At 35.2% G+C, this 15,734-nt stretch overlaps 1 protein-coding gene across 1 annotated transcript in view; it reads right to left on the bottom strand.

Moving 5' to 3' along the window:
- The window catches only part of DNAJC1 (DnaJ heat shock protein family (Hsp40) member C1), a 99,260-nt gene that overhangs the window by 40,069 nt on the left and 43,457 nt on the right, over nucleotides 1–15,734 (bottom strand). Inside the window, exons 4-7 of the mRNA XM_080579119.1 lie at nucleotides 14,305–14,470; nucleotides 13,301–13,398; nucleotides 12,166–12,259; nucleotides 2,589–2,679 (exon numbers count right to left, since the gene is read on the bottom strand). Of these exons, the coding sequence (XP_080435245.1) occupies nucleotides 2,589–2,679; nucleotides 12,166–12,259; nucleotides 13,301–13,398; nucleotides 14,305–14,470 (449 nt within the window). The remainder of the gene's footprint in view (nucleotides 1–2,588; nucleotides 2,680–12,165; nucleotides 12,260–13,300; nucleotides 13,399–14,304; nucleotides 14,471–15,734) is intronic.

Raw genomic sequence — 15,734 nt, 5'->3', positions numbered from 1 at the left:
TTACATCTCATATAAAGAACAGGACTATCGTTACAGAATCATTGCCTGATGCAGGGATTATATGCAAGTGTGACAGTACTGGAAAAGGAAAAGTTAACAGCAAGTTGTATTAATTAAAGTGCTTTCATTTAAAAAAGAAATTTTGTGTTCTGGTACCTAAATGTGAAAAGGACACCAAAAATGTAAGGCAAATGATTTCTATTTTCGTAGATGAAACACGGGCTTATCTGTAATTGCACACAAAATACATTTCCTACAAATACAGCCTGTATTCTAAGTTGCTATATTTTCTAAGGTAAACTTGTAAAGTTGCTCTATTTTCCTAAAGCGTTTTGAATGGACTGAGAAGTGATAACATAAACATTGCAAAAGTGCCAAAAAATAAGTCAGTATTATGCACACTTTTGATTTACCAAGAAATTACTTTTTCCCCACTCTTTGCCAAATATAGCACTTTAATGACATTTCAGAACTGTCCTCTCTCTCTCTCTCTCTCTCCTACTTTGCAAATTATATTTTCCTCCTCTGATATCCTTCTCTGGTTTTAGTTCAAGGCGCCTACAGAAGACTGCACAATTTCAGCAGGAAGAGCAGACAGACGTGGGGGTAAACTAGCAATTAGTTCATGAAAAAACAAGCACTGTAAAACAGCTATTGCTAATCTGCATGCGATGCATTTACTCAATTAGATAGATGGATCTGTTATTACAAACTCACACTCTACGGATTGTCTCTAAAATTAAGAATGGGAACAAGCGATCACCAAACGCTCATTTGGTGATTTACAACCTTGCCATGCTATTCTGAAGTGTACAATACAGAGCAATATAATGAAATAAGCAAATTTAGCAGATGCTTTGCATGCAAGTTTCAGAGAAAAAAAAAAAGGTAAATTTTTTTTTGTCTACAGATGCATCTTCTTGTTCCTTTGGAAGTCTCATTTCTTTTAAAAAATGAGAAATGATGGCTCTTTCTGTCGCCCAGCAATAGCACCGTGCTGGTTGACCAAATTAATTCCAAGCTAAATTTCAAACTCCACTAAGTACAGGTGGTGACTACCAGTCCCTCCTCTTGCTTCACGTGCGTGACACTTGTTCACCTGACAGGCAGGGGGGTCAGGTGCCAGCTCCCGTTCTGGTGTGACAGCAGACAGAGTGGTGCTTCTGTGACAAGTCACGAGAGACCTGGGGGAAAACGGGCACCAAACCTGCACCTCTCGATGTGGGCATTGCTACTGGCTGGGGCCCAGAGAAGAGGAGATAAAACCAGCAAATCTCATGTGACACCTGGCAGATCTGCACAGAGGAGAAACACCAAAAAGTGTTGACCGAAAGTGAAACTCAGCAATTCAGTGAAACGCAGGACCACACACACGACGGTTTTAATGACCTCCTACTTTCACTTGCACTTCTGTTTTCAGAAACTAGCCTTTTTAAAACAATATATACAAAGCACATAGTAGTTCAACAATTTCACCTACATTAAACAATGGCAAAACACTGCTATCTGACAACATAACACATTTTTAATAACTGGAGTCAAGACCTATTGGAAGGGCCCATTTTGTGGTAGGTATTTCCTACGTAATGGCAGGTCTCCCTAACAAGCATTAAATGCCCTAGTCTGCTAGATTTGGCCTGGGTCCACGGTGCTCACTGAGGTGCTGAACATTAGCCATTTTCTCAAAATAGATTTAGTTACGGACAAGTTAGGAATTATTGCTCAAGCTTGATCATGTTGCTGATTTTACAAAATTAAGCTATTTTGTAAATATAAATAATGCAGCTGTATTTTAAGTGCCTAAAGGCTTATGCATACTCAAAGCTAGTAAATTATCATAGGGCACTCAATGCACTTGTCAGAATAAAGGAACTTAAAAACATGCACTTAAGTACAGTAAATAAAGCAAGCACACACACAAACAAAAATCTTTTAAAATTGTCTTCAGAAGAGGGTAGGTTTAATCATTGTCAAAAGGAAATAGGTGAGAGAAGAAAAGGAAGTCACCTATAATTATTCTGAATACTTTATTACATGAAATGCTAATTGCCTTCTCTGGTCTTTTGTAAGAGTATAAAGACTTTTAAGACATTTATTTCAACAATAGCATGAATCCATCTCCGAAGTCTCCAAAAGCATCCATGCTTTTGGAAATTCAAGTTATTTTCAATTTCTATTTGTACAAACTCAATTTCTATAAAATTGCACAAAATATATTATTTTTAAAAGTTATTTACAGAAAAAGTATTACAGGAATGCTCAAAACCCAGAGCTCACTTCTGAATATGTATACTTCAAGATCTATGCTTTTGAAATTCCCCTCTCCTGTAAATCAACACCTCTAGCAAAGTGTGCTTTTCTTGCTACTATATAACTATAACCTGAGTTTTATGCTTCTGCAGAAACAAGCCAGCAGACTACTGCAAAATTAGTCACCAAATTAAAAGCTCATTTAAATTCAACAGCAGTATAGGAATATATAAAGCACGTATTTTAGAAGATTACAAATACAATTTGTTCACATTCATGTCGTGGAGTAGGTATGTTATATTACATCTTTGTTTATTAAGACAGTGATAAAAACTCACTCTGAAGTGTTTCAAGTTCAGCCTTAGCCAGGGCATCTTCTTTCTCCTTCATTTTTGTTTCTTTATATTCTACATATAATTGTCTGGCATCCTTTAAGAAAACGTTGCAATGACATTAGCATCCTTATACAAACAAGTTATTCAATGGCTCTGCTTTAATTTCTCATTTAACCTCACAAAAAGATTAAAAGAAAATTCAAGATACATTTGTTCCTCGAAATACATAAATTTTCAGTATAGACATTATTTGCTTAGAATGTAGAATTTTTGTAGAATAAATGTTCTAATAGTGTAATAGTGTTGACATTATAGGTTATGATGCTTATTGACAACCTGAAAAGCAAAATGGTTAGGAAAACGTTTCTGATCACTATTTACAACTTTTTAAGAGTCTATGCACCCACTTTGCTCACATCAGCAATCTGGAAGTTCAAAGAAATAACAGTTTTTAATTAGAGTACTATGTGCAGGGACAAAGGCAATTGCTAGGCAGTGATCTTCTTACCACAAACTCATTAAGTAACACTAACTGCACGTTATGAAAAACAATGTATTTTTTTTTTTAAGTAACTTTTACATTGCTATTATAGTGTTAAAAAATAAACACCAAGTTTTCTTTTTTTTTCTCCAAGGATTAGATTCTAATGTGAAATCTATTTAGTATATTTACACATAAAATTGGAAGTCCTGTCAAAAATCTCGTAATAAGATACACATTTCCAAAATCTGATGAATTAGTAATTATAGATTTGTGTTGAAAGCTTTCCAAATGTGAGCAACCAGATTGCTGAATTAAGAGATATGGAGAGATTTCTTACTCTCACTTACCAGTTTAAGAGATTTATATACTCATTCAAAACCAAAGAATCTATAATAGAAATACTGAAATACACAAATTGTTACTTATTATTTCCAAACATGCAGAACATTTCTTGTATTATACCAAACATAATTACATGATTAGATTAACCTATTTTTTACTTCTTCACAGCCAAAAATAATTTTTCTCTTGTTATTGCATCACAGTCCCACTTTTTACACATAATGTATGATTTAAATGTTAATGTAGAAGGTATTGCAAACTCTTGGTAAATACTTTTAGAATTTGAACTACAATCCCATAAACCTGAAAAAAAACCTGGTCTCATTAAAAATGAAATAAATGAAACCTTAATAAATTTTGGAAATAAAAACTGAGTTAAGCAGACATGACTGCTGCACCTAATGGTAGAAGCCATACAGAAACATGGCCTCTTGCAAAGGAGGGTAACATGACCCAACAATTGATCTTTGCATTACATTGCGTTACGTATCTGCCTCTTCAAGGACACATGAGGGAGATGGGACAACGCGGAGGACAGAATTGTGTCCTAGCTCTGAGCAGAACGCCGTAATGTTTCGGAGAAAGCCCACCAATGTAAGTCAGCACACCTGAAGAACACCTCTGAACAATTCCGACAGTAACGTTACCTCTCCTTCCAAAATACTTTTTCTTACCCTGTCTCTCTCTTTACGCTTGGGCACAGTGAACAAGAAATTACATTTCTCTGTCAGGATCACATAGGAGGTCACTGAGTGTAGAAGAAATTTTAAGGAGTTTACTTAACTTTTCACTACTGGCGTACAACAGATGAGGGCATCTCACATGCTTACGGTTTTGTTCTGGGGAATGAGGAAGAGGCGTTGTTTTTTAGTAAAACCAGGGCTAAAACCATTTAAAAGGGTACACCACGCAGGAGGATTACCATTTACAGAAGATATAAAGGCTTCAAAGAAATATATTCAGTTTATACATTAAAACATACAATTACAAAATTAGTATTAGTATTGGTTCTCTCTTCAGTTTATCTGAAATATGAAATCCCTACCACATATGGAAACTTTCCTTGCAGTCTCCAGGTTTGGCCTATTTGCATCATTAAGAAACAGGCACAGATGTAATGGTTAACTTCTGCTATAAGTTTGAGACATTTGGGTTGTGTGGCCTACATAAGCCTTAGACGTACTGATACCCTAAAAATGCTTTTGTTTAAGGCTATGATTTCAAAATGGCTACAATTAACCGGCATTTAAATTTAACCCATTTGACACTGAAAGCCAATATTTGATGCTAAATTCCGGTGTAAAATCCATTATTGCTTGTGGGATCTCCAGACAGCAGGCACTAGGGGGTAACTGTCAATCTCTCCAGCATGTCAATCACAGAACAATTGGAAATGTGGCTCAGATGAAAATGAGACACAATAGCTGAACAACAAAGAAAACTAGTCAGAAGCACGTAAATGAAATTTAGTGGCGTTGTTGCTTTATAGATATCAAATGGATTATCGCTGCAAATGAAGCAATATGCAGGTAACAAATGCAGCACTAGTCTTTTATCTTATTAATCACAGGTTATTATTGCTGATATCATAATCACAAAAAACAGGCATACTGAGCATTTTGAAGAGCATGTAAAAATGTATACATATAAAGCAAAGCAAAAAATAAATAAAAATTGAATCAAAGTGGATTTTAAAGATTTGAAAACTGAAACCTTTCCACCAAAGCATAAGAAATAGCTCTACAGGTTGTGAACAGAAATTAAACGACATACCTGAATAAAGATTTTAGCCAGACACAGACAACATGGATATAACACCTGGTAAGTTACAATGAAAGAAACACTGGGAAACAGTTAAAAATAGGAGGTTCTTTAAAGAAAACTTCTGCCTCAACATAAATAAGACCATTTCGTTTTTTCCTCATTAGTTTTCAATTGTATCAGTCTAAAAAATTAACACGAGTTTTCAAGCATATTCAGTTTTAGTAATAAGAGAATTTCAAAATAAATTTATGTTCAGATTTTTTACTTTTCCAACCTGATAAACAATCACTTTGCCTCAATGCAAGTATTTTGGAGCCAAAATAATCCAAGAATTGCCCTAAAAAGAATGAAAAATACAGATACAGCCTCTTCCAACCTACTGCTCCTTCTCCGAGGTTCAGTAATTTTTTCTTTAAGAGCATCTTTTGTTCCCAGCAGTCCAAAATATGCACAACCTCAAAATTTTATACTTGATGTGTACTTCAATAGTTAACAAACATGAGAAAAACAACATTTTTAACCTTCTGGGGGTGGAAACGGACAGAGAAAAGGTACAGGCAAATACAAAGCTTGGAACTGTTCTGACTAACAGTTCCAGCTTACCTAAGCAGAACAGAAACATTTTGTTCTCATTTGTAACGGGTTGAGAAGTTTTCAAAAAAGAACACAAATACATTACTACCAAAGCAGCAATATACATGCAGTCAAGTAAGAATAATAATGAAGTGGGCAAAGACATGCTGGTTTATTATACTGTGATTCAAATATCCACTTTCCAATAGGGAACAGAATGAAAAAGGAGTATATTAGAAACTGGGAATTGTGCTACTGGTATTTCTAAATTATATTTCATCTACCAGGTATAGGAAGTTCCTGTGATTACCCTTATATTTAATTAAAAATTTCAAAAAGTGCTGCAGAAGAAAAATAAAATAGATAAATACTTCATTAACATATTTTCAATATTTCAACCACAAATAAGAACGAAGAATATTGTGGAATTCTTGTATTTCAGTCCTTCTCTATATGTGGATTGTCTCCTGTTAACAAACTTGAGACTGCCAGGACAAAACTGCACTCATTACTGAGGTACGTACAAATACAGAAATTTATGATACTGGACTTTTAATTTTTTTTTCTTTTTTAATGATAGCTACACTTTTTATTTAAACTGTACTAATCCTGGAACTAAAATCTTCAGTTCTGAATAAGGCTCAGTCACTCCAGCCTCTCCTTGACTTCTGGGAGGGTGACATGGTTTTGTTGGTTTATTTGCTTTGCGAGTTTTTTTTCTTTTTCTTTTTCTTTTTTTTTCTCCAGTTAATCTTGCTGGCTTTAAGGTCTACTTTAGAAAGACTGAAGATTAGAGAAATAAGGCAAACATTGGAAACAACTTGCATTATTGACCATATCTGAATCTTCATTACAGATTTTGTGATAGAACCAGCTTCACATTCTCCTTCTCAGGAGTGAGGGACTAATACAAACAAAATGCACCCCCTCAGAATTTACAGTTAACTGGAAGCTTTCCTACAAGCATATTTAAAACCAGTATAATGAAACCATTTCCTTTGCATTAATCTTAAATCAATCTATCAATTTAAATATTCACATGAAGTTCTTGAACTGTTTTTTGTCTTTGAGTACAGTGTTCTTGTACAATTTGTACGAGAGTGACATCAGTCACAGAAGAGAGCACATTTGTATATGATTGTTGATGATAAAGTAGTAAAATTAAAATGATTGCAACATCCAACCTTCAATTCGCTATTTGTTTGCAATAAAAATGCCAGGCATTACACCACAGGAAAACCACTTTTTTGATGTGCTTATACGTCGGTATTATCAACACGTTATGGCAAGAAATAATGTTAAAAAAAAAAGTTAAACACCGTGATTTAAATGGTTGTTATTTTTACATGTTTACTCAAAGACAAACCAGTAAATAAATAGGAATTGCATTACTTCCTTCTTTTTAATCAGGAAATTATTTCCTTTGACCTTGGAATAATACTAGGTGTGGCCAGGCTCTTCTACTGGGCAGTTGAAGCGAGGTTCCCAAGCCTCAGACGCACCAAGTGGCCAGCAGCAGGCTGTGCTAATGCAGAATCTGCTGGGTATTCCAGATCCACAGTGGGAAAACAAAGGCAACCAGAAGGAGGAACTGTAGCCAGTGCTGCAAGGCGTCCCTCGGAACCTCATTCATACCCAGCGAAGCCTCACACCCCAAGAGAATGGTTCGATTCATTCAGAGCCAGGATCACCTTGTACTCACGGGCTACTCTTGGAGCTACACTCTTCTAAAATGCTGAGATATGCAGACATACTCTAAGTAATTATTTGAAGGAGCAGAACAAACCTGGCCACCACAGAACAACACGCAATTAAAGGCGTATTTGTTTTGTGTCTTATGTTCACTTGAAACTTTTACTATACAACAAAGTACGTTTTTTCTCCAGAGCATCAGACAGTAACGTACCCTGTTAGAGGTAAATTATTTTCGTTCACTTGCATACGTGCAGAGTATTTGTTTTACCATCTACTCTCCTCTGACCTTTATCTTATCTTCTAACTGACCTCAGGGTCAAGAGCTTCATCCCTACATTGGTTCTCGAAATAGCTCCGAAATAGCGAGAAGCAGAGCAAATGGGCAATCACTTGTGCCACACATCTTGCATCTACTCAACCTCCACAACTTTTATCAACACTGGTGCTGTACAGTGCATTGGAACACCTCAAAACCCTGTAACCTAAGAATTACTGAGATATTTAACCTTTGTGACTTAAACAAATCCCTCTGAAAACATATTTTTTAAAGCAGACATTAATAAATGCAGTAATTTTTTTGATCTCCTATTGTGATTTTATATAAAGTCATATGTGAAGACAATATCAACCACATAATTGTTGGCTGACCTAATCAAATCTCGCCTAAAAGCTAACTTTGCCAAAAGAGATGCCCTGCTGGCAAAGCCTCTCGAGTTTAATGACACATTGCCAATCCGTTTAAGGCCAGGGCTGAACCATCTCTAAGCAGGTGTTGAAATGTAATCATGGATTAAAAGAAAACCTGAGGAAAAAATGCCAAGAAATTAAACACCTCTGGGTCGCTAGTTTGAATCTATTCCAGGCTACTAAATCAGCTTCAGTAATTACCATCTGGTAGTCTACATAAAACTAAATTACTGGCCTTTTTGTTTTAATTCACTTCATACTACACAAAGGTCTTTATAAACAAAAGTTTCAATCATAATTGAAAGCTTTGTTCATAATCTCACTAGGTTATACCCAGTGCAACTACATCTTGAGCTTGGACTGCCTTCTCCTTGCTGGAGAGCCACCAGAAGTTCTTGCAGCAGCTCATCGATAGGGCATGCAATACACCGACATGATCACAGACAGGAGATGATGGGAAAATTTATTTTCTTAACAAGAATCCACATTTCCGTATGAAACAAACAAAAAATGCTTTCTGCTTCATTAATCTCCGAACAACAGTAGGATCATAATTCAACTAACAAAAACCATTTCCTAGTACTGAAGGTGGTGAAAAAAATAAACACATTCCTAACTCAGCTTTATCACATAAAGCTGGAGGAAAAGCAGTTGTCAGGAATACGAACAAATGCTCTTCTCTTCAGTCTTCCAAATGAAATATTTTGTGAAGAATAACGAAGTACATTTTTAAGAAATACCACTTTTCTTAAACTGTATGTCTGCACAACCCAATTAAAAACTGGTCAGCTATTTTGGGAATGAGTCTTCTGCCACAAAAAAAAGGATGATCACCAACACCACCTATTTATTTTACATGGACTATTTGAACGGAAATTCTTGCACACTATGTTTAGCTGTTTAGCCGACTTTGTGAGAACAGTTTTCAGTTCCAACAAGCATTTTTATGGAGTTTCTTGGTTTTTAAGTAGATAGCCTTCTTCCAGGTCATTCTGATGACCCTAGAAAAAACTTGCATTCTTTGTTCTATCTGTTTCTTGTGTCTTCATTAGAAGAATTAAAATTGGTAATAGTCCATGTAATTTACACTCCACTTAATGTTTCTTTCACATCACAGATATTTGATTTATGATACATTTTATGGATTCTTTTCTCTTCACTTCTTCAAACGAGCTTTAAGACGTTGTTTTCACCCTGACATTTAACTACACTAAATGCAGGGATATAAAAACCTATGTAGTCCCCCTCAAAATACAATTGTCAACAGTTAAAAAAACAATCATTTTTGAGTTTCTCTCATCCTCCTCTCACCCATTTTTCTTCCAATTTCTTGACATAAAATGCAGACTACAATAAAATGGCATAGGCCATCATGAGGGCATGCAAACAAAGCATTTTTCTTCAGTAAAGGCCCACCTTAATTATTTTAAGTGCCTCCTTCTGAAATCTGACATTTTGAAGGACGAGGGGAAGTAGGAGAAAGACACTCAATTGGATAAATGAGAGTCAGGCATGGGCAGAAGCTCAGAAACCTGAATCCTCAGACAGAGCTGTTGTAAGAATAATATTCACACTACTAATGGGGGGGATGCTAGGTAAAAGGAATCAATATGAGAAGTGGCAAAAAGTTTTGAACTGACTTCATCCTCACTTTAAAAAAAAGTTTCCTTTGACGAAGATCTTGTAGGCACAGGCAGAGAGTTTTGTTTCCTTAATTTGAAGAAACAGTTCAGCTATTTCATTGACATTAAGGGATTTGAAGCTCAGTGGCAGAAGCCACACTTAATTATAAGCATTTTAAAACTTTTAATGTTTTCTGTCCCAATCGTGTTTTATTTAAATACGGATGACATTTTTAGAACTTAGTCTATGACTGTATTAGCTGCAGATGAATGACTGTCAACTTTGAAAATAATTTGGTGGCTCTTAATATCTGAAAAAATCATGGAGATTAACTCAATAGACATCTAAAATCTGTAGCAGCTACCTTATGTCAACCCTTGTAACACCTTGTAACTAGCACACACAACACTGAGTTACTCAGCATCTCGAATGTTGGCATCTCATCTTGTAGATAAGCTGCTCTAGTGATTCTAGTTACAGAAAGCCTGAAACGCTCTGAAATCTCAAACCCATGTTAGTGTATTGTTGAAGGGAACAGCATGTTCAAAAGAGGATCTCTGTACCAGGGTACAACCACATGAGTACAGCTACTCTATTGCTAGATATTGATAACTGGAATTAAGACAGAACTTGCTGAAACCTTAAATACAACTAAAGAGCCCAGACGTCCCTCTGTCCAACTAGCTAAAACATACAAAGAATGTTTTGCACTGTTCTTTCAAGAAGCAGGTCCATCATGAGGTCACTGCTGCTCTCATGCTCTTCCGAAGAGGTGACACTACCTGTTTTAATTGATAAACTACAGTAATTCAGTTATCTCAAGTCCTGAATACTGTTAACATTGAAGCTTACTTATAATTTATTGCATTTTCACTTAAATAATTGGCAGGTCGCCTTAAACAACAACAAAACATACCCCACCATTATGAATTAGAATAATTTACGTATGGGATGATTCACTCTAGAACCCCACCTCTTTGCTTCCTCCTTGCTCCAAAACCTTTCTGCATCAAGTTGCTCTAAATCCTGCTTCCCCTGCCACCATATCCCTGCCTGATGGTCTCCAATTGGACATCTTGTTTTCCCCTACCATTAATTTTATGGATTTAAAATACACAGCAGTAGTTATTGGCTAGGTGTCTATAAAGCTCAAAACATCATTTTGGTTATATTACTCTTTTTTCTGGGCAGTCTAGCAGACATAGGACTGTTTGAACAGAAATCTGAAACACTTCATAATGACTTCTTAATAGTATCTCAAAATGAAGAAACAGAGAATAAGACAACTTAGAAAGATTATAACAAGTCCCATTTTAAATTTCTTGATGAATTTTACTATATCCTGTACGATTTTTTAAATATTTTTCAATTAAGGCAAAAGGGAAAGTACTGTAATTATAAAGAAAGTTTCAAAAATACAGCAGCAACAATTGGTGAAATTAGTTCTTTTCCATCTGACTCACCTCAATCAAGGAGGTACATCAAAGCTTACTCTGGACACTTTAACAGTTGATTTAATTATGCATTGTCATTTTCACGTTAAGATCATGCAAAAAGATTAAGAAAGATTGCTTTAATAAAATAACCACACAGTCCTGATGAAACATTTAAAAGATGAAAGGGTATTAACTTTTGCATCTCTTTGTAGGAAAAGTTATAGGCTATAAAAATAGAAGCTGAAACACCAGACTTTTCTTTATTGCATTTATAACTTTTACAAGCCTTTTGGCTAACAGATTACGAATTATGAATTATACGCTTCTTTTAGGCTTGCACACAGAGAGAAAATGAACATTTATGCCGTTTATACTTCAGAATTAATACTCACTACTTCTGTAAACCAAAGTAAAATCCACCTTAAATTCCCTGATCTATATTCATTACTCAGCAGTGACTACAGTACTAAAAACAAATGGATGGGGTCAAGGGAAATGAAAAGAAAAAGTATCTGATATTTGAAGTTATTCTGATAACTGACCTTCTGACAATAGTTATGCTGACTGAATATTAGCTTAATTTTAAAATTTATAGTATTCACATTAGAAAAAAAAACAAGAAAAAAAAACACAACTCTGACCAACTTTGCCATGTTTAAATATCTAAACTGCAACAATATCTTTGATACTGTACCTTATATAGATACAGTATCCTTCTCCTATCATTCATTCCTGTACTTCTGCTCAGCAGAAACTGCTGAATTCCCCAGCCTGTTAAGATTAATAACCATTTTTAATATATTCACATTTAGATGAACTTATGATACTAAATTGTCCCCAAAGAGTAATTTTATATAAATATATAAATAAATAAAATAACGTGCTTGAGCCAGAAAATTCATATAAATGTGCAACACACATGATTATTCATAACACCACCAAGAAAGATAATGTAACTTAGAAATATTAGTATTACCTGGAACAGCTGAGGTAAAGCTTTCACAGTGAGACAGAACCATATTCCCAGCTTGCATGGAAGTAAATCATGCCACTGTGGTTTGTCCAGTACTCTGCAGCCAAATAAAATTTTAAATTTTTCAATATTGCCACACAATCTCAACGTCAGAACTCTCCCATTATCCTTTAAAATGATTAGTACTTGTCAATTCATATAAAAATGTTTCACTGCATGATACAAAATATGTTTTGAATATTTAATTCAAAACATATAATACATCAGCTAACTTCTAATCATCTCTGTATTTTAATCTCTTAAAAAGGGCTTTTCTTCAAGAAAATAAATTCATAAGGCACATAATCACTTCAGTTTAAAAAAAAAGCTCAAGCCTCAATCAAGTGTTCACAAGTGCTGACAACCAGATATGAAGACTGTAGCATAAACAAAACAATACATAAAAATTAATGTCATTTGCAGTTCACTGAAGCATTACTCACTGATGTCATCAGGAAAGACGACAGGCAGAATGGTCTCTGATCTCCATCCTGCATTGATCCAGTTCATGCCCCTGCTGTGTGAACTATTTAAACCCTTTATTTCTTTCTATGAATCAATAGAAGAAATGGTGGTATCTTTTGGAGTGTCCTGAAAGTCACCATTTCCCTATGTGTTTCTTAACTAAACAATAGTGTTAGAAGCCTTTACCAACACGCTCATTTTTAAGTTAATCAGACAAAAGCATTAATTCAGACAAGCATTAAGAACACATAAAAACTCCTCACACGGTATGGTAATAAATTATAGCTTAAATAAAGTGAAATTTCTTAATCAAAAGCAAATCTTTAAGGACAGAAAAAGTTGTAACATCTTATAAAAAAAACAACTTGTAGTAACAGCAGCCTTCTATAAGCAAGACACCTTTAATTCAGCCTTAATATTTCACTTATTGTTCATCTGCTGAATAAATACCATGCATTTATTTACAAAATCTAAAACTGAAAGCACATCTACACTGGCACTTTATATCAGCAATGACCGTTACAGATATTCTTCTTGTTAAAATATTCCAAAAACGCGAGGAGAAAATTACAGAACTAAACCAGTAGCTCGTGAAATGCTTTAAAATGCAGAAAACAAAAGAGTTTCTTCCCACCTTTCATTTTTGTCAAGAGCAGCAAGTTTGGCTTCATCTGTACCCCTGCCTCCTGCTTTCTTCTTCTTCTCCCTCTTTTTTCTGGTAAGCAGTTCATCCTTGATGTAGAAAGAAATACGGTTACAGGTTATCATTAACATGTAAACCACAAATGTTACTGGGACTCTTCTGTGAAGGGTAAACATTAGAGTAGCATTTATGCAAATGTAGCTAGGGGTCCTACATGATTAAGTAAAATGATCTATCTTAACAATAACTGTTGCCATGGCACCCAGTCTTTAAACACACATGAAGTCCAGTTCTGTCACTCATGTGTATCTCCATAGCAATCAAAGTTTTCTAAGAGGAGAAAGCATTCAACTTGCCTTTCTCATTCATCAACTTCAATAATGCAGTAGAAAATAAAAAAGTAAACAAATGTTAATGCATGAATATTTGTCAAGTTGTGCTTAGTTTTTGTTTGTTTGTTTGTTTTTCCTAGTCTGGTAAGCGCAATAGACTTTTACATGAGAAAAAAAATCCAACAAAAAATGGTTTATGCTGCTTACCAATGCCTATCCTGTTAACGAAAAGCCAAAACAACAACAAAAAAAGCATTTAGCTAAGAACAAAGGCAAAGCAAGTATGACTTCTAAACGAATAAAAGCTGATTATTTTTAAATAACATCAGGAAAACCATAAACATGACTACAGTAGCATGTGATTCTGCATCAATAGATGATAGAAGAGTTTTTATTCCTCTTCTTTCTTCCAGTTAGAAACCACAGAAGCATCTCTCTCTATTTATTACTGATTCTTGATAAAATAAGCAGGTTTTAGATTACTATTTGTGATGTTGAGTATCTCATTCTATATTTATCACCATTTTAAATGGTATCATTCTAAAACACGAAAAATCCAAATCTGAAGCAGGGAAAGTGGTAGAGATCCCTATAATATGCAAACTTTTGCAGGGAATTCAATACTAATAATTGAAGCAAGTTTGATTTATTACCAATACTTACCAGCTGTTTTTCCAGGTAGATTGACCAAACCACAGCATAATGACCCACTGTGAGTATAATGAACAAGAGTAATGCCAGCTCAGCATTGCTCATTTTTCTCACCCGCCTGTAGTAGAATACAGGCTGTCGCCAATCTGGTAGTCCATTGATCAGAATATCATCATACCTACAGTAGCAAATATAACAGGCTTTCATGGAGAGCTAAAAATAAAATAAGCCAAACCATCCAATTATAAAACAAAACAAATGACGGTCCACAGACTGCTTGAATAGAAGGCACACAAAAGATCATTTAGTAATTTCTTTTTTTTTACACAGCAGCGTCTTGTTTTGTCAACTGCTAGGCTGGGACCTGGAAACAAACAAAATCCTGAACTAAACGCTGTGGAAATCTGTCTTGGCTTTGTTAAAAAAAAAAAAAAAAACAAAAAAAAAAAAACAGTAACCCAACTGCTCCTGCAACACCCCCGGCTGGAACAACTGACGAGCAAGGTGGATGTGCTCCACCTGCCTCCTGAGCAGCGGCCGGGCCTTCGTGCAAGAAGCAAACGACAAACCACGAAGTATTAAATGCAAGGTAGCAAGGAACAAACGTCTCCAACGCTATAACCCCTTTTCCCTTTTCCAAATTAAAAGCACGAGTGCTGGGGGGAGGGGGGAAGTATCTGTGCTTTTGTTTTGTTCTCCGGTGGCACTGCAGCCACGAGGTACGAAGGCTGGCAGAGCGAATATCCCTTCTGGAGTCAGATATGAAATTGCGTTAAAGGCTTGATTATGTTGTTAGAAAACAAAGTTCACCACGGCTAGACGATTTTGATTTTCTATTTGAAAAGCTGTCTCCAGAATCAATCTATTCTAATGCTGCTTAATTTTACTAATGCTACTGTCTCTATAGGAACCATTTTTATGACAATTTGTCAGTTTTTCTCCACAGAAAATTCTTGAAGTATCTTACTATGTCTGCAGTGCCTTTTAATTACAGAACATTAACATAATCAAATTTAAAAAAAATTAAACACAGAGGTGAGAAACTTACATTTTTTCTATTAGTTACCTTTTCAGAGTAAAGTTTCAAACAGATCTATACAGTAAACTCCAAAACCTGTGTGCTCAAGATGCACAACCTGTTAATCTTAAATTGAACCCAACTCATTACATATTCCAATCACACCATTTCCAGAATTAAATCTGCACTGAAAGGCCTAATTTGGTGCAACACATTGACCAAAATATTTTAATTAAAAATATTCTGAGTTAGTCGCAGGCCTAATTACAGGAATAGAAATAGGGCCTATATTGTCATGCAGGTCAGTAGAACTCAGTAGTAGGTTTTTCTCAAGTAAATTGACCGATCCAGGAATAATAGCGCAGCTGCTAAACTGCCAGTCTTGACATGTAAATCAATTTAAATGCAACAACTGCACTAGCTA

The sequence above is a fragment of the Anser brachyrhynchus genome (assembly GCF_964034855.1).
Source record: "Anser brachyrhynchus genome assembly, chromosome: 2".
In the NCBI taxonomy this organism is placed as follows: Eukaryota; Metazoa; Chordata; class Aves; order Anseriformes; family Anatidae; genus Anser; species Anser brachyrhynchus.
The sequence above is the reverse complement of the archived record's forward strand: the minus strand, read 5'-3'. Positions and strand labels throughout refer to the sequence as shown.